Genomic DNA, 13,631 nt, shown 5'->3' on the forward strand with positions numbered 1-13,631 from the left:
CGCGCGGTTGGCGGCGGCGGCGGCGGCCGGTGGGTGCGGGGCGCGGGAGCGGCACGGCCGGGACTGAGGGGACGGGGAAGGGAGAAGGGAGAAGGGAGGGAGCGGCGGGACCCTCTCGGGGCTGTGGCCTCCGCTTCCCGTGCCCTGAGGGGGCATCCGCCCGCCGCCGGGCCGGCCAGGGCTCCTAAGCTGAGGGGCCGTGGTTGCCGGCTGGGTAGGGGCGGCGAGGGCTCAGCCATGCCCAGGCAGCTTCCCGGCCGGATTCCCGGCTGGATCCCCGGCCTGAGGGCAGTGAAGGGGCGGCTGTGTCCCGTACCTGGCTGTGTTTCCCCGGGCCCCGAGCTGGGCGAGCTCGTGTGCGGCGGCAGCGGCGGCTCCCGCCCGCTCCGCGCTGAGGCGAGCGCGCAGCCGAGTGCCGGATCCATTGGCAGTGCTTGGATACAGCCCCGGCTGCAGGCGTGCGCACGGAGTACCCTGGCCTCGTCTGGGAACTGTTCTGGCTGAGCGTGTGTGCATGTGGCTCGCTTGGAGAGAAGTTGTAAGGCTGGGAGGACTATTAACATGGGTTAGACCGGGGGAGAGAATGGTGCCCGACGGTGTTTAACATGTATATAAATAACTAAAGGGTGGGTGTCGAGAGGGTGGATCCAGGCTCTTCTTGGTGGTGCCGAGCAATAGGACCAGAGGCAATGGGCAGAAACTGAGGCATAGGAAGTTTCACTTGGATGTGAGGAAGAACTTTACTGTGGGAGTGATCATACTGGAACAGGGTGCCCAGAGAGGCTGTGGAGTCTCCCTCACTGGAGATGTTCAAGAACTGTCTGGACACAATCCTGTGCCATGTGCTCTGGGATGACCCTGCTTGAGCAGGGAGGTTTGACCAGATAACCACTGTGGTCCCTTCCAGCCTTGCCCATTCTGTTATTCTGAGAATAATCAATCTGAAATCTCAAACTGGTTACCACTGTTCACTTGTTTTGACCTTCCCTCAGTGCTATGAAGGTGACCACTGAATCCTTAAGAAAGTGGTGGTGGACTTGAGATTTTATGTTCTGAATTATGCAAGCATTTCTTTGGGGCAAAACTTTTCCAGAATTTATGCTTTTGTATCACTTAAGATATTTTTGATTCAACAGTTACAAAAAATAATTACGGGCACAGTGAAAGCCATTTAGAGAAAAGAAGTAAAAGGCTGCAGCCTTTTATCTCCTGTTCATCTGTCACTCAGCTGTGGATGGATGATGATGTGAGTTTGTATCAAATTTTCTTGGTGCAAGTTACACTTCTCACAGTACAAAAGTTGGCAGTAACTCTTCGGTGAGCAACTCTTACTTCTGTGGTTCGATTCTGTTTGTTTTAATTGGATTTGCTTGTAGAAATGCCAGATTTGCAGGTAAAATGTATTTTGACTTTTCTAAACAGCTCTACAAATTTGGGCTGTAGTAAAAAAATTCAAACCAAAATGATTTACATCCTTGTTACTTGTCGTGTGTGTAACCATATAAGCATATGAGCAATAAACATACTGTGCTCTCTGTTGTCTGATGCTGATGCCAGACTTTTTGCAAACAATTAGGGAGGACACCCTCACATAGCGTTGATTCCTTCAGTTCCCCAGCCTGGCATGAGCATTGCACCTGTACTTTCCTCTGCAATCCTACGCAGTCCATAGCTGATCCAGAGGATTGCAACTTGACACACACTCTGTTGGAAGGGTGCAGAGTATATGGACGTGACACTTGGCAGAGAAAGAAAGTACCTCGTGAACGTGGGCAAGTCATTTCAAGTCAAACAAAATACTCCTCCTGAGCCAAATGTCATCTTCCCTGTTTCTTAAAAGAAACCCAGCACTAAAGGAGCTTAAATTCCACTTTCTGAAACTGAGAAACAAGGATTGCTTTAAACACACAAGATCTTTTCTTTAAAGTGTAAAATGGGGACCTTCTATTGCCTTCTAAATAGAAGAAATAGTTTTGAACATTTTCTAGTAATCTGCTAATATTTTCTTAATATGAAAGCTTGCTACATTCAGGATTATTCATTCCATTTTTATCTCCCCTCCAAGACACTGCACGCAATTTTACTTACTAGCTTAATTGTTTCATTTTTATTGCCATCACTGGAATGGATTAAATCGTTCTGACAGTGGTGTATCCTCTGTCCTCTGCTGCACTGTGCCATATTCTGTCAAATAAGAATGAAAGCACTGGTGATTTCATTTAACAAGGCCAGTTTTTGCTTGGCCATCTGTTACCATTCTTTGCAGCCTACTTACCTCCCCAGGAGACCTCTGGTTAGAAGCAAACTCTCTTTTTTCTTTTTCCCCCACTTTTTTCTTTTCTTTGGACAAGGAAGAAAAGAGAACCTCAGCCTAAATGCCTTTGCACCACAAAGCTGGTTGCTTTTTGAAAAGATTAAAGTGTCCAGACTGGCTAAGTAGCTTGCAAGACCTCCTGCTCTATTTCTCACAGTTAAAATAATGTAGGTTTTCCTGTGTAAGTATTTAGGAAAGGGGAGAAGCAGCTGGTGCAAATGGTGTGAAATGGCATTTTGTAACTGCAGGTATTTTCTGTCTGTTCCAGCGTCAGTGATGGGGGCCCCCACCCCCAGCGCGGTGCACCTGAGTGACTGGCAGGAAAGTCACTTTGCTGTCACCTCTGGCACCTGCACGCCCAGGCAGAAGGCAGATGGATACCGTGCCAAGATCCTGCGCATTCAGTATGCATGGGCAAACTCCGAGATCTCCCAGGTCTGCGCTGCCAACCTGTTTAAGAAGTACGCAGAGAAATACTCCGCGATTATTGACTCTGGCAACGCAGAGACCGGCGTGAATAACTATGCGGAAAACATTTTGACTTTGGCAAAATGTCAGCAAAGTGACAGTGACAAGTGGCAATCTGCCTTGACAACAGATAACGTGTTTGAGTTGAAGTGTGTGCGAGAGAGGATGCAGGCTGGCAAAATTTTCCAGAGCTCTCAGATGGCACCGACAGATGCCCGTGTACGAGCTGATAAAGGGGTCAGCGCCTCCGCGGCTCCAGCTCTTCCTAAACTCGATGTCTTCGGCAGTACCAGGGAGACTGAGCTCACTGCTGGCTCAGCAAAATGTGTGAGTCAGGCACCAGATCTTCTTGGGCATCCCTCATCTTCCAAGTCACTTCAAAGCAGTGTGCCTCCTGTGACCAGGACTCCAGACACACTTCCTGCCACAACAGCCTCCTTAAGCAAACAGGTTCTTCCAGGTTTCCAGGCAACTCCGCTCTTTGGAAGCAAAGAAGCCACTAATAGTAGTTCTCTGAAAATGTCAGGTAACTGTTGTGATGGACAAAATTCGTCTCTTTTCAGCCAGTCAGCTGTACCTGCCTGGTCTGCAAATTCTGGGAAAAGAAAAGCGTTCTATGGTCTGGCTGATGAAGGCAGCACAGCTGTTCCCAGCCTTGCTCCATGTCAGGCTTCCATTTCTACAGAAACTAATGGCTTTTCAGGGCAGAGAAACAGAAATGAAGAAAGCAGTGCTCTTGGGTTTAAAACTGCAAAGGAGCAGCTGTGGATGGATCAGCAAAAGAAATGTCAAAACCAGCGTGCACCAGTTTCGTCATATGGAGGCATGAAAAAATCCCTGGGTGCAGGCAGGTCTCGGGGTCCATTCAGCAAGTTTGTGCCTCCAGTTCCAAAACAAGATGGAAGTGAAAACGGAGGAGCGCAGTGTAAGCCTCATGTCGGGGAATCAACAGACCCATTGCTGCCTGTGGATGAGCGGCTGAAAAACATAGAACCAAAAATGGTTGAACTCATCATGCACGAGATCATGGACCACGGGCCTCCGGTCAGCTGGGATGACATTGCTGGAGTCGAGTTTGCCAAAGCCACTATAAAAGAAATAGTGGTGTGGCCCATGCTGAGACCAGACATCTTCACCGGCTTGCGTGGTCCTCCGAAAGGAATTCTGCTTTTTGGCCCCCCTGGGACTGGCAAGACCCTCATAGGCAAGTGCATCGCGTGCCAATCTGGAGCAACTTTTTTTAGCATCAGTGCCTCCTCTCTGACTTCCAAGTGGGTGGGTGAGGGGGAGAAGATGGTCCGTGCGCTGTTCGCTGTGGCGCGGTGTCAGCAGCCAGCGGTGATTTTCATCGACGAGATCGATTCCCTGTTGTCCCAGCGCGGAGAGGGGGAGCATGAGTCGTCCAGGAGAATAAAAACTGAATTTCTGGTGCAGTTAGATGGGACAACAACCTCCTCTGAAGATCGTATCCTGGTGGTTGGAGCAACAAATCGACCCCAGGAAATTGATGAAGCTGCCCGAAGGAGACTGGTGAAGAGACTGTACATCCCTCTCCCAGAAGCCTCCGCCAGGAAGCAGATTGTCACCCGGCTGATGGCAAAGGAGCACTGCTCTCTGAATGAAGAGGAAATCAAACTCATAGTCCAGAAAACCGATGGGTTTTCTGGGGCAGACATGACACAGCTGTGTCGGGAAGCTTCTCTGGGCCCTATCCGCAGCCTGCAATCCATGGACATTGCGACCATCACGCCGGAGCAGGTACGGCCCATCTCTTTCCTGGACTTTGAGAGTGCCCTGAGGACGGTGCGGCCCAGCGTGTCCCCCAAGGACCTGGAGCTCTATGAAACCTGGAACCAGACGTTTGGCTGCGGCAGATGAGCTGCATCGCAGCTGTTGCACAGGAGCAGTTCAGGATTTCGGCACCGCCACGTATTAAACCTGTGGCTGTTTAGTGCCTCTGCACTTTGTTTTGTTTCTGTCCTGGAATTAAAACTTCTCATGTTATACAGGCAGATGTCCAGGCTCTGGCTGAGGCTTTGCCAGCTGAAAAGACCATGAGGAACTGCTGCTCATGATAAGAGAAGTCGCTGAACAGCAGTGGCATTGAGAGGCTGGCAGCATTTACAGGTTGCTGGGAGAGATGGAAACAAATGTCACCGATGTTTAAGGGGAAGGCTATCAAACCTCACAAATAATTGAAAGGAATGTTGGAGAAATCTTGCAAGGTCCACCAGGCTGTGTCAGTAAGGGATTCAAGTAATAGCAGAAATACCCATTTTGGGTAGGAGTATGGCAAAACTGGATAGAGAAGAATAATTAGAGGTGCTTTGTTTGGGAGCAGAGGGTGGAGGTGGATGTGGACTTGTATGGAAAAATGGAAGGGGGAGTATGGCAAAACTGGATAGGGAAGAATAATTGAGGTGCTTTGTTTGGGAGGAGAGGGTGGAGGTGGATGTGGACTTGTATGGAAAAATGGAAGGGGAGACAAAAGAGGAAGGTCTCTTGAGTGTTGCTCTTGTCTGACAGTCTTTTGGCTCATCACTGCAGTCAATCCCAGCTTCTCATTAAAAACTTATTTTTGATGATTTTCTGCTTGACCTTACTTTCTGTGCTGCATCAGCATGTGTGGGTGTGTTTTATTGGAAGGTCTGGACACCTGCAGGTGGAGAAGAGGCCAGGGGTCTTAGGGGCTTTAGGATCTCAGCCCAGCTGTGGGGTAGCCAGTGTGGGCAGCCAGGTGCTGTAGGGATCCAAAACTCACTGCCAAACTAAGGGCTGGAGAAGCTGGCAAGGAGGAAGAGCAGGATTTGGAAAGAGCCCCCAGTGGCAGGACAAGGGGGCTCAGGGTCTGGACGTGGCTATTTGGTAAACTTGAATCCCGTGGCAGTGTCTGAAGGCTCCGTGAGTGAGGTGTCCTTGTGAAACTGGAGAGTGTGGGGGTTGTGTCACACTCTGGTGACCTCCGAGAGTGCTGGGCTCTAGTGGTCAGGAAGGAGAGATCCCGTGTCCTAACACCTCCTGGGTTCCACCGCTCCTTAAAAAGTCCTCATGCATCAATGGTAAAATTCTTGGCTAGCTTGTATTTGGCATTCTTACCTAAGGCATGAAAGAATGCTCAGCCTTTTATTCAGATAACCTGTCCTTGCCCACTGGCTGAGCACAGCTGCCCCTGAGAGGAAAATAAATGGAAATCTTTGCTTTGGATTCCTTTGTCAGTGTGGCAGAGCTGGCTGCTCTGCTCTCTGTGCTTCGTTTTCAGCTTCTCTAAAGAACTTTTTCTCCTACTGGGGAAAATGCAGAGCTTAAAAGCTGCTCTTCCTCAGATTTCTCTGAAGTTAGATGAATGTTTGACTGGCATTTTTTAAAGACATTTGAAAAGTAAAGGGCCCAGGAGACTACAGTGAGCCTTGAATTCAGAATAATTTGGAAGGCTTAGAATTTCTTAGAGCTCATCCTGATTTAAACAAATGAGTTAGATTTATTCATAGCTCATGATTATAGTAAAGTCTGATATATATCAAAAATTGTTTTGTAGAGATGTAAAAATTCTGGTATGGGAATTTATCTTAATTTTTGAGACAGTGAAAATAGAATAATTAGATTATTCTGAAAGAATAAATGTGTGATGTGGTTCAAACCAATCGACTTTTGTGCCACTTGGGTGAAGATTATGAGATTAAGCCTGTTCTTACAAGTTCCCTTTTGGAGAGCTATAAACACATACTAGGTAAGATTTTTGCTTTCTCCAAACATTTCTTTAAATTCATTGTTCAGGCAAGTGAAATGAAACACCAGAGAATTTTAATTTTTAAGTCAAATTAAGGGTTGCTCAAGGGTTAATAAATGCCTTATATGTGATGAAATAATTGCCTTATTTATGCTGGGAATTATTCTGGTGTGCTGTGAGCATTCTGTGGTCATCTCTGCATCTGAATTTTCACATTTTAATGGAAGCTCTACAAGGAGGAACCAGTGAGAATCCACATGGTGACAGAGAATAAAACTCCTCCTGAGGTGACAAGGACTGAGACAAAAGTTCTGTGCCTCTGTATTTGTCTTCTGCAAAGTGGAACTTGTCAGCAAGATAAAAGGTAGAACCAGACAAGGGTGTTGTTCTTCCTCCTACCTTTTAGATTATTCATTACAAGGATTTTTCTTTTTTTTTTTTTTTTTTTTTTAAACACGTGGAAATAGTGAAAGGGAGTATTAGGTAAAGTTTTTTGCTGTTGTTCTTCCTCCTACTTTTTAGATTATTCATTACAAGGATTACATGAACACGCTTTTTCTTTTTTTTAATTTTTTTTTTAAACACGTGGAAATAGTGAAAGGGAGTATTAGGTAAAGTTTTTTGTGTTGCAGTAATGATGCAGGTGACACAACCATCTCTCCAGCCATGTAGAGTTCCTTGGGCTTTGCTGCAGAGCTCAGAGCCAGCAGGACTTGCAGTTTCAGCCCAAGAGGAGTTTCATAACCCTCTGTAACAGTGCCACCACACAGCAATTCGACTGCCAGGAACATAATTTCACAAAATACAGAAAATTGCACAGAAAGAGGGCATGATTGTAATTTAAGGTAAATGGTGCAGATAAATCCACTTTAATGGATCTGTTTAGTGTATGCAGAAACCTATGTACTTCATTATTTATTCTTTTTGGGTGGCTGATCTTTGGAAGAAGAAATGCACAACTCTGGTTTTGTGGTTCAGCAACACTGGGTGCACAATCTCTCAGTTTCTTTTTAAGGTAAATAATTGCAGTCCTGGAAAAGTCAGGTCTTATTAATAAACAAGGCAATTCAGACTCGCAGTGCTTCTTGGATTTGAGTTAGCTAAATTGTCTCAGAGCTGTATGAAGTCCCCTGGGGGACTTTCATTTGCAGAAAACGGTGCCAACACATGTAGGGAAAAAGCTGATGAGGCAGAAATGATCATCACCTGCTAATGGCGAGTGGATGGAAACCAGACTGGCCTCTTAAGAGCATCGCTAAGATTTTTGAAAATCCTTTTGAAAGTCCTTTTGAAACAAGGCAATTTCCTTCTAACAGAAATTATGGAACTGCTCGCAAGCCAACGTGACACTGGAACACAGCCCACCAAACCAAGCAGCATGGGCTGTCCCCCGGGCTGCAGTGCAGGCAGCTGCTCCCTGGGTCTGCTGGAGCCAGCCAAGGAGTCTGCAGCCCCTGCAGCCCTCCCCTACTGACACCTTCACCCTGCACCCAGCACAAACAATTCATCTGAAAGTGGGATAGCAAAGATACAGACACAGTATTCCCAAAGTCCCCATTTCTTAGCCTTGCTTTTTAACATTTTGTTACCATTCTGTATCTTACCTGTAGAAAATCAGTCATGCAAGATGCTATAGATATAAGCAGCTGTAGCACTAATAGAGTCTCTAGTACTTTTTTTTGTCCCATTGGTTTAGAAGTTTCATATAAGCTTGGGTCATAGCTGTGAAGCCAAAATAGCATTACCACAGAATTATGGGTCTGGAAAGGACTATAAGGAATCTGCAAATTCCCACTTGGTGTAAGCTGAATTAATTTTTGTGATTCCTGGTGCATGTTTTGCCTGGTTTGTTCTATAAAAACACTCAGTACTTACAAAAACCTTGGTTTCTTTTTGGACTTCATTCCTATACCAGTGATATGATCACAGTCAGGACCTGACATTTTCAGTGGATGCCAAGATGCAAACACAGAGTGGTAAATATTTAGTGTTAGCCATTAATAAAGTGGCTTTCTTGCCTGGATTCTTCTTCAGCAAGGTTGAAGGTGAGTAAAATTCTTCCCTAATGTCTCCTCTCAGTTACTGTGATGGGAGTGTTCTGTGCCTTATCCTGTCTGTATTTCTCACATCACAGACACGGGGAATGGTTTAATCATCCCCTTGGTGGCAGGTACCTGAAACAGTTGAGATGTCATCATTTGGCACTGCAATAGTACCTGTACTAAATACAAGTCACTCTTCCGCTCCTTTTAATAATTTCCTGTTGGTTAGACTTCTGATCCCTTCTGTGTGCTCATCTCTCTTCAGTGCTGATACCCCAAATGAGAGTGCTCGTCAGTGGTAAGGGATGGAACTGGAGCAGAGCAGGACTGACCATGGCTGCAGGGTGGTAGATGAACTTTCACTGTAGTGTTCATTTTCAGCAAAGCTGTTCTGAAGTTGCTGTGTTTTCCCCTCTTGCCCAGGTTGGTTTCAACAGCACAGTTATGCAGAGGAGCCTCCCTCTTCCATCACTAATAGTCACCAATGAATCCATCATCACAGCTGCAGGAAAGACCCACATGAAATCTCTGGCATGCCTTGTTGTTTGGCTCTTAATGCACTTTGATTATGGCTTTACAGCCAACTGGCAGAGGTGTTACAAAAATTTAATAATTTCCATCTTCAGAAAATATCACAAGAAAGACTCAGAGAAGGTGTGTCCTGTGTCCATATTCCCATATTACCAAGGCACATAACCTGTTCCAAAGGAATATTAAGTTGTTTTCTTGTGGCTAAGATGGAGCAGTAAGCAAAAGGCAATATTGTTCTCTTGCAGAAACTGAGGGGCAAGGAAAGTGAGTGAAAGCTGAAAGGATGCTGTAAAGAAAAAAGATCTGCTTTCTGGCTGGGGGAGAGATGATGCAGTGCTTCCTCACTGTAGGTAACTGGGGAAAAGTGGAACAACTGCCCTTTCTTCACCCAGGCATGACTGGAGTCGTTAGCTGGGCAGGGAAGGGGGGAACAGAAAAGGGGAACCTTCAGCTGTCTGAGCTCAAGCAGGGACACGGCTGCTGTGCATGTGACGGGTGCAGCTGAGGTGTCTCTCAGGTTCCCAAAAAACACCCTGAGCCCGAGGGAGCCCCTCTGTTGGGGTTGGGTTGGTTTGCACTGGTCAGGGGTAGGGTGGAATCTTGGCTTCCGTCGTGCCTCGGATCTTATCACATCCTGCTTTGGCCACGGCGCGTGCAGCGCAATCAAACTCAGCCAGGCTGCTTGAGGCTTTCCACCAAAGGCACGTGAGAAAAGCTCCCAGGAGCTCAGGCTTTCCCTAAACTGTGCTGGTAGAAAACTCAAATTTCAGGTTAGTTGGCCTGGTTTTGGAACTGGCATGCTGCGATCTGAAATTCTCTCTGAGCTTTGTAAAATGGAAGCACCTGAGCACCAAGAATTAAATGATGGCCAGCCTGCTAATGCATTGCTCTGAGCGACTGTCTGGAAGGACTGTGTGTTCACAGGGGACTGAAAAAGCTGGCCTTTTTATTTTCAGAAGTAGATCACAAAATTCTGGGAAGCGGCTTGTGAAAATTCCTACCCAATTCTTACAGGTTTTGAATTCTGTACTATGGGTTAAAATGTAGTAGGATTACATTGCCTAGGCTTCTGCTTTTAAATTTAGAGGGCTTTTTACGATTTCCGATTACTGGCGTTAGTAAAGCTGTCATTTGTAACTTTTTGCCTACAGCCAAAGGCAAGCGTGCCTCTGCCAGCTGGGGCAGTTCCACCTAAGCCTGTTGTGCAGGATCATTTTGATTAATAAATGTCTCCAGTCCCAAAATATTCCTCAGTGGTGGTGAAGACCTACAAGTCAGTTTTCTCCTTTCCCAAATGAGTAATTGTATTTTGTGACACTTGCAACTAGAGACTGCTTCTCCCTGCTGGTCTGATGTAATCAGTGAGATTTCTTACAAGAGCTGTTGTGAAATGGCTCGTGCTGGCATACTTAATTCAATATTCTGAAGAAGGAGAATTTATTTGACCTGTGGATTTTTTTTTTTTTTTTTTTTTTTACCAAATTCAGAAAGAAAAAAGAATTCACTTGAAATATTGTATTTTTTGCACACCAATTATTTGCACTACAAAATGGATATAGATCTGGTATAGTGAAGGATATAGTAATTTACATAGTAATTTACATAGTAATTACATAGTAATTTACATAGTAATTTACATGTAGAAACTCCTGATTTTTCTTAAGTAATGGAGAATTGTTTTCCAGAGAGGGCACAAACTCTGGAAGCTGGTATCTGCACGCTATTCTGATGCCAGCTTCTCTCAATAAAAAAGAGAGAAAATCCAAACAGAATCAACAGAGAAAATGTAAAAGTACTGCGGATGGGGAGATTGATTACATGTAAAGACACAAATTAACGTGTACTTTCAGGCTGTTTTGTCATTGATGATGTATTTTGCAATACCTGTCAATGGCTTATTGTTATATAAAAACATATATCTAGTGGTGATGGGACAAAGCAGAAAAAGCAAACCACTTTCAAAAAGGTCACAGAACCTCTGGGCTGGCATAGCTACAACTGGAGACAAAGAAAAATCTTGTGGTGACAATTCTGTGATCAGTTCATTATTTTCTGAACATACTTTGTGATTTTTTTTTTTCAGTGATTTTAATGCTAAATTTACAAGGTTCCACCCTGCTTAATGCAGTGCCTTTCTGTCATGTGACAGTGAGTCTTAGAGCTGACTGAAAAAAATTCAATGTGATAATTAAAACATTGTGATATCAGAAGTCATTCCAAAACCAGAAGTTTTGCATCAGAGAAACAGAAGATCAAATTTTCAGAAAATTTTGTTGTCATCTGCTGAAAATACACACTAATGCTCTGTCTGAAAATGTCTCAGAAGGGACAAGGCTGAGCACGCTGGGGACTGCTCCACTGTGGTTTCATTAATGAAAACTATTTTTCATGAGCTTTTAAAAATAGTTGTGGTACTGCAACTCCCCAGATAGTCATGGTAGTACAGCTCGTGCCTCTCATCACCCCAGAGTAGGGGGAATTCATGCCAGGGAATGTAGAACAATCCCTTTTAAAAAAAAAAATCCATGTTTTAAGAGTCTTTATTGCCCCTAGAGCAGTGGAGAAGCAATGCTGCCTTATTTTTATCACTAGGGAGGAATGAATGTAGTTATTGCTGTGGATGAATCCCAGTATCCTGGACACATATGCCTGCAGACTCAGGTGGCAGTGGCACTGCTGCTCCTCATCTCCCACAGGCTGGGAATGTCTCACACAGCGCTGTCAGCAGCAGAAATTGCGCAGCAGGGTGTGGGAGCCAGGTGAGTTAAAAACTTTAGCTCTGCCTGCATTTAGGACAAGCCTGAAAGATTCTTTGCTCAGTCTATCCTATATAAATCTTAGAAGTTTATGGAGAAATAGTTATCCCCGGGACTCCTCTCCGTTTCCAATAATAGCAGTCTTTTCCAGGGAGAGGAGCACAGCTGTAGTGTTTGAGTTGCTCTTTTTTCTAGCCTGCCACCAGATGGAGTTCTTTTCCTAAAGAAGTCCATCCAATTTAAGGACAGCCCGAGAGTCGCCAATATTCTTTCCTCTTTTTGTCACTTAAAATCATCCAGTGACAATGACATGTTACTGGAATTTTATTAATTATTGTATTTATTGGGGTTTTTTTGTTGGGTGGACTTCAATTTTTAAGATTTTTTTTTTTTGGAGGGAGCTGTGAAAACCAGGCTGACACTTAGAGAACTTCCTATTTAACAAAGCTGGGATTCTAAAAGATTAATTTTACTTCGTGTCTCAGAAGTTTCATATAAGCTTGGGTCATAGCTGTGAAGCCAAAATAGCATTACCACAGAATTATGGGTCTGGAAAGGACTATAAGGAATCTGCAAATTCCCACTTGGTGTAAGCTGAATTAATTTTTGTGATTCCTGGTGCATGTTTTGCCTGGTTTGTTCTTTAGAAACATTCACGGAGGCTTGGAAAAGAGGTGAAAATCCTGGTGCAGTGCATTTGTATTTAAACTGATGCTTGATCTTGGACATTTTAATAGCAGATACAGTCTCCCAGGCTGAAGATCCTGAAAGCGCTTTGACATGCGGATACACAACAGGTAACAGGAGCTGAGTGCACTTAGCCAAAAGTCTCAATCCATTTGAGTTTCGGTAGGCAGCAGATGGCCCTGCCTGCTCCCTCAGGGCTGTCCCAGAGGTGAAAGCCGCTGTGCTGCTGCACCAGGGCCGGGCAGGGGCAGCGCCCGCTCCTCGTGTCCGGCCAGGATTCCTTGGCGCTGGGCAAGGAGTTAACTTGGCGGGCGATCCCTGTGCCAGTGTCGCACTGAGCTCTCCGGGCAGCAGGCCCGGCGTGCCCGCTGCAGTGGAGCTTTTGAGGCCGGAGAAGCCGCTTGGCTGATTGCTCGGGAGGAATAATGCCCTGGAGCAGCTGAAGCTTCAGCCCCTGGGCAGGTTTCAAGGGAAAGCGCTGGTGCCACCCACAATCGCTGCTCGAGGATATTAAAAGCCCATGTATATTCAGATATAGGCGGCCAATATCGCTCTGTCTCCCTGAGTCCTACAGTTTCTCACTTCCCTGCTCTGTGGGTCAGATGCTCTGAAGCCAATTTACATCAATTCCTGGCACTGTTTTTAAAGGAAGCAAGGGGGAACAGCGTGAAGTCTCGCTTTCTGCCAACAACAGGAAGCGCACGCTCTTTGTCAGGCAGCTTGTTTCAGCCATCCCTTTTGTTGAGCCAACAGATTTCGGGACTACGGATTTGGTTTTCCACACAGCAGCGCTCAGCAAATCCTTGGAAAAGCAACGTCACAGCGCGGCAGCACGGACGGTCGGGGGAAAGCCCGGCGCTGCTGCGATTCCCTTTTTCGGAGGGAGTGTTGCTTCAAAGAGCAATGGCCTGAGGGAAGGAGAGGAAATGTGGCAGCATCTCTGCCCCGGCCTGTGCGGGCTCGGGGGGCGCCGCTGCTGGAGCCTCGCTGGGGTGAGGCTGGGGAGCCTCGGCGGGACAAGCTGGAGATCCTGGACTTAATCTGTGTGCCTAAAGCAGGCCAAGGTACTCTGTGGGGTCCAGAAATTTGTTGTGTAGTTTCCTGAG

General features: G+C 45.9%; 1 protein-coding gene across 2 annotated transcripts; it reads left to right on the forward strand.

Moving 5' to 3' along the window:
* On the forward strand, positions 1-5,333 carry FIGNL1 (fidgetin like 1). Of its 2 annotated transcripts, XR_005953210.1 has the most exons (3): positions 1-29; positions 2,583-5,132; positions 5,231-5,333. XR_005953210.1 is itself a non-coding variant. In XM_041411760.1 (2 exons), the coding sequence occupies exon 2, from the start codon at positions 2,591-2,593 to the stop codon at positions 4,658-4,660; it is 2,070 nt and encodes a 689-aa protein (XP_041267694.1). In that variant the 5' UTR covers positions 1-29; positions 2,583-2,590; the 3' UTR covers positions 4,661-5,153. The 2 variants fall into 2 exon arrangements, 1 of the variants encoding a protein (XP_041267694.1); XM_041411760.1 differs by lacking the exon at positions 5,231-5,333 and having other exon boundaries at positions 2,583-5,153.
* Positions 5,334-13,631: the final 8,298 nt, after the last annotated feature.

The sequence above is a fragment of the Onychostruthus taczanowskii genome, unplaced genomic scaffold, assembly GCF_017590055.1.
Source record: "Onychostruthus taczanowskii isolate IOZ18803 unplaced genomic scaffold, ASM1759005v1 scaffold37, whole genome shotgun sequence".
In the NCBI taxonomy this organism is placed as follows: domain Eukaryota; kingdom Metazoa; phylum Chordata; class Aves; order Passeriformes; family Passeridae; genus Onychostruthus; species Onychostruthus taczanowskii.

What these genes read in the sequence shown, in the direction of transcription:
- FIGNL1 (XM_041411760.1), top strand. Translation starts at nt 2,591, where the DNA reads ATGGGGGCCCCCACCCCCAGCGCGGTGCACCTGAGTGACTGGCAGGAA.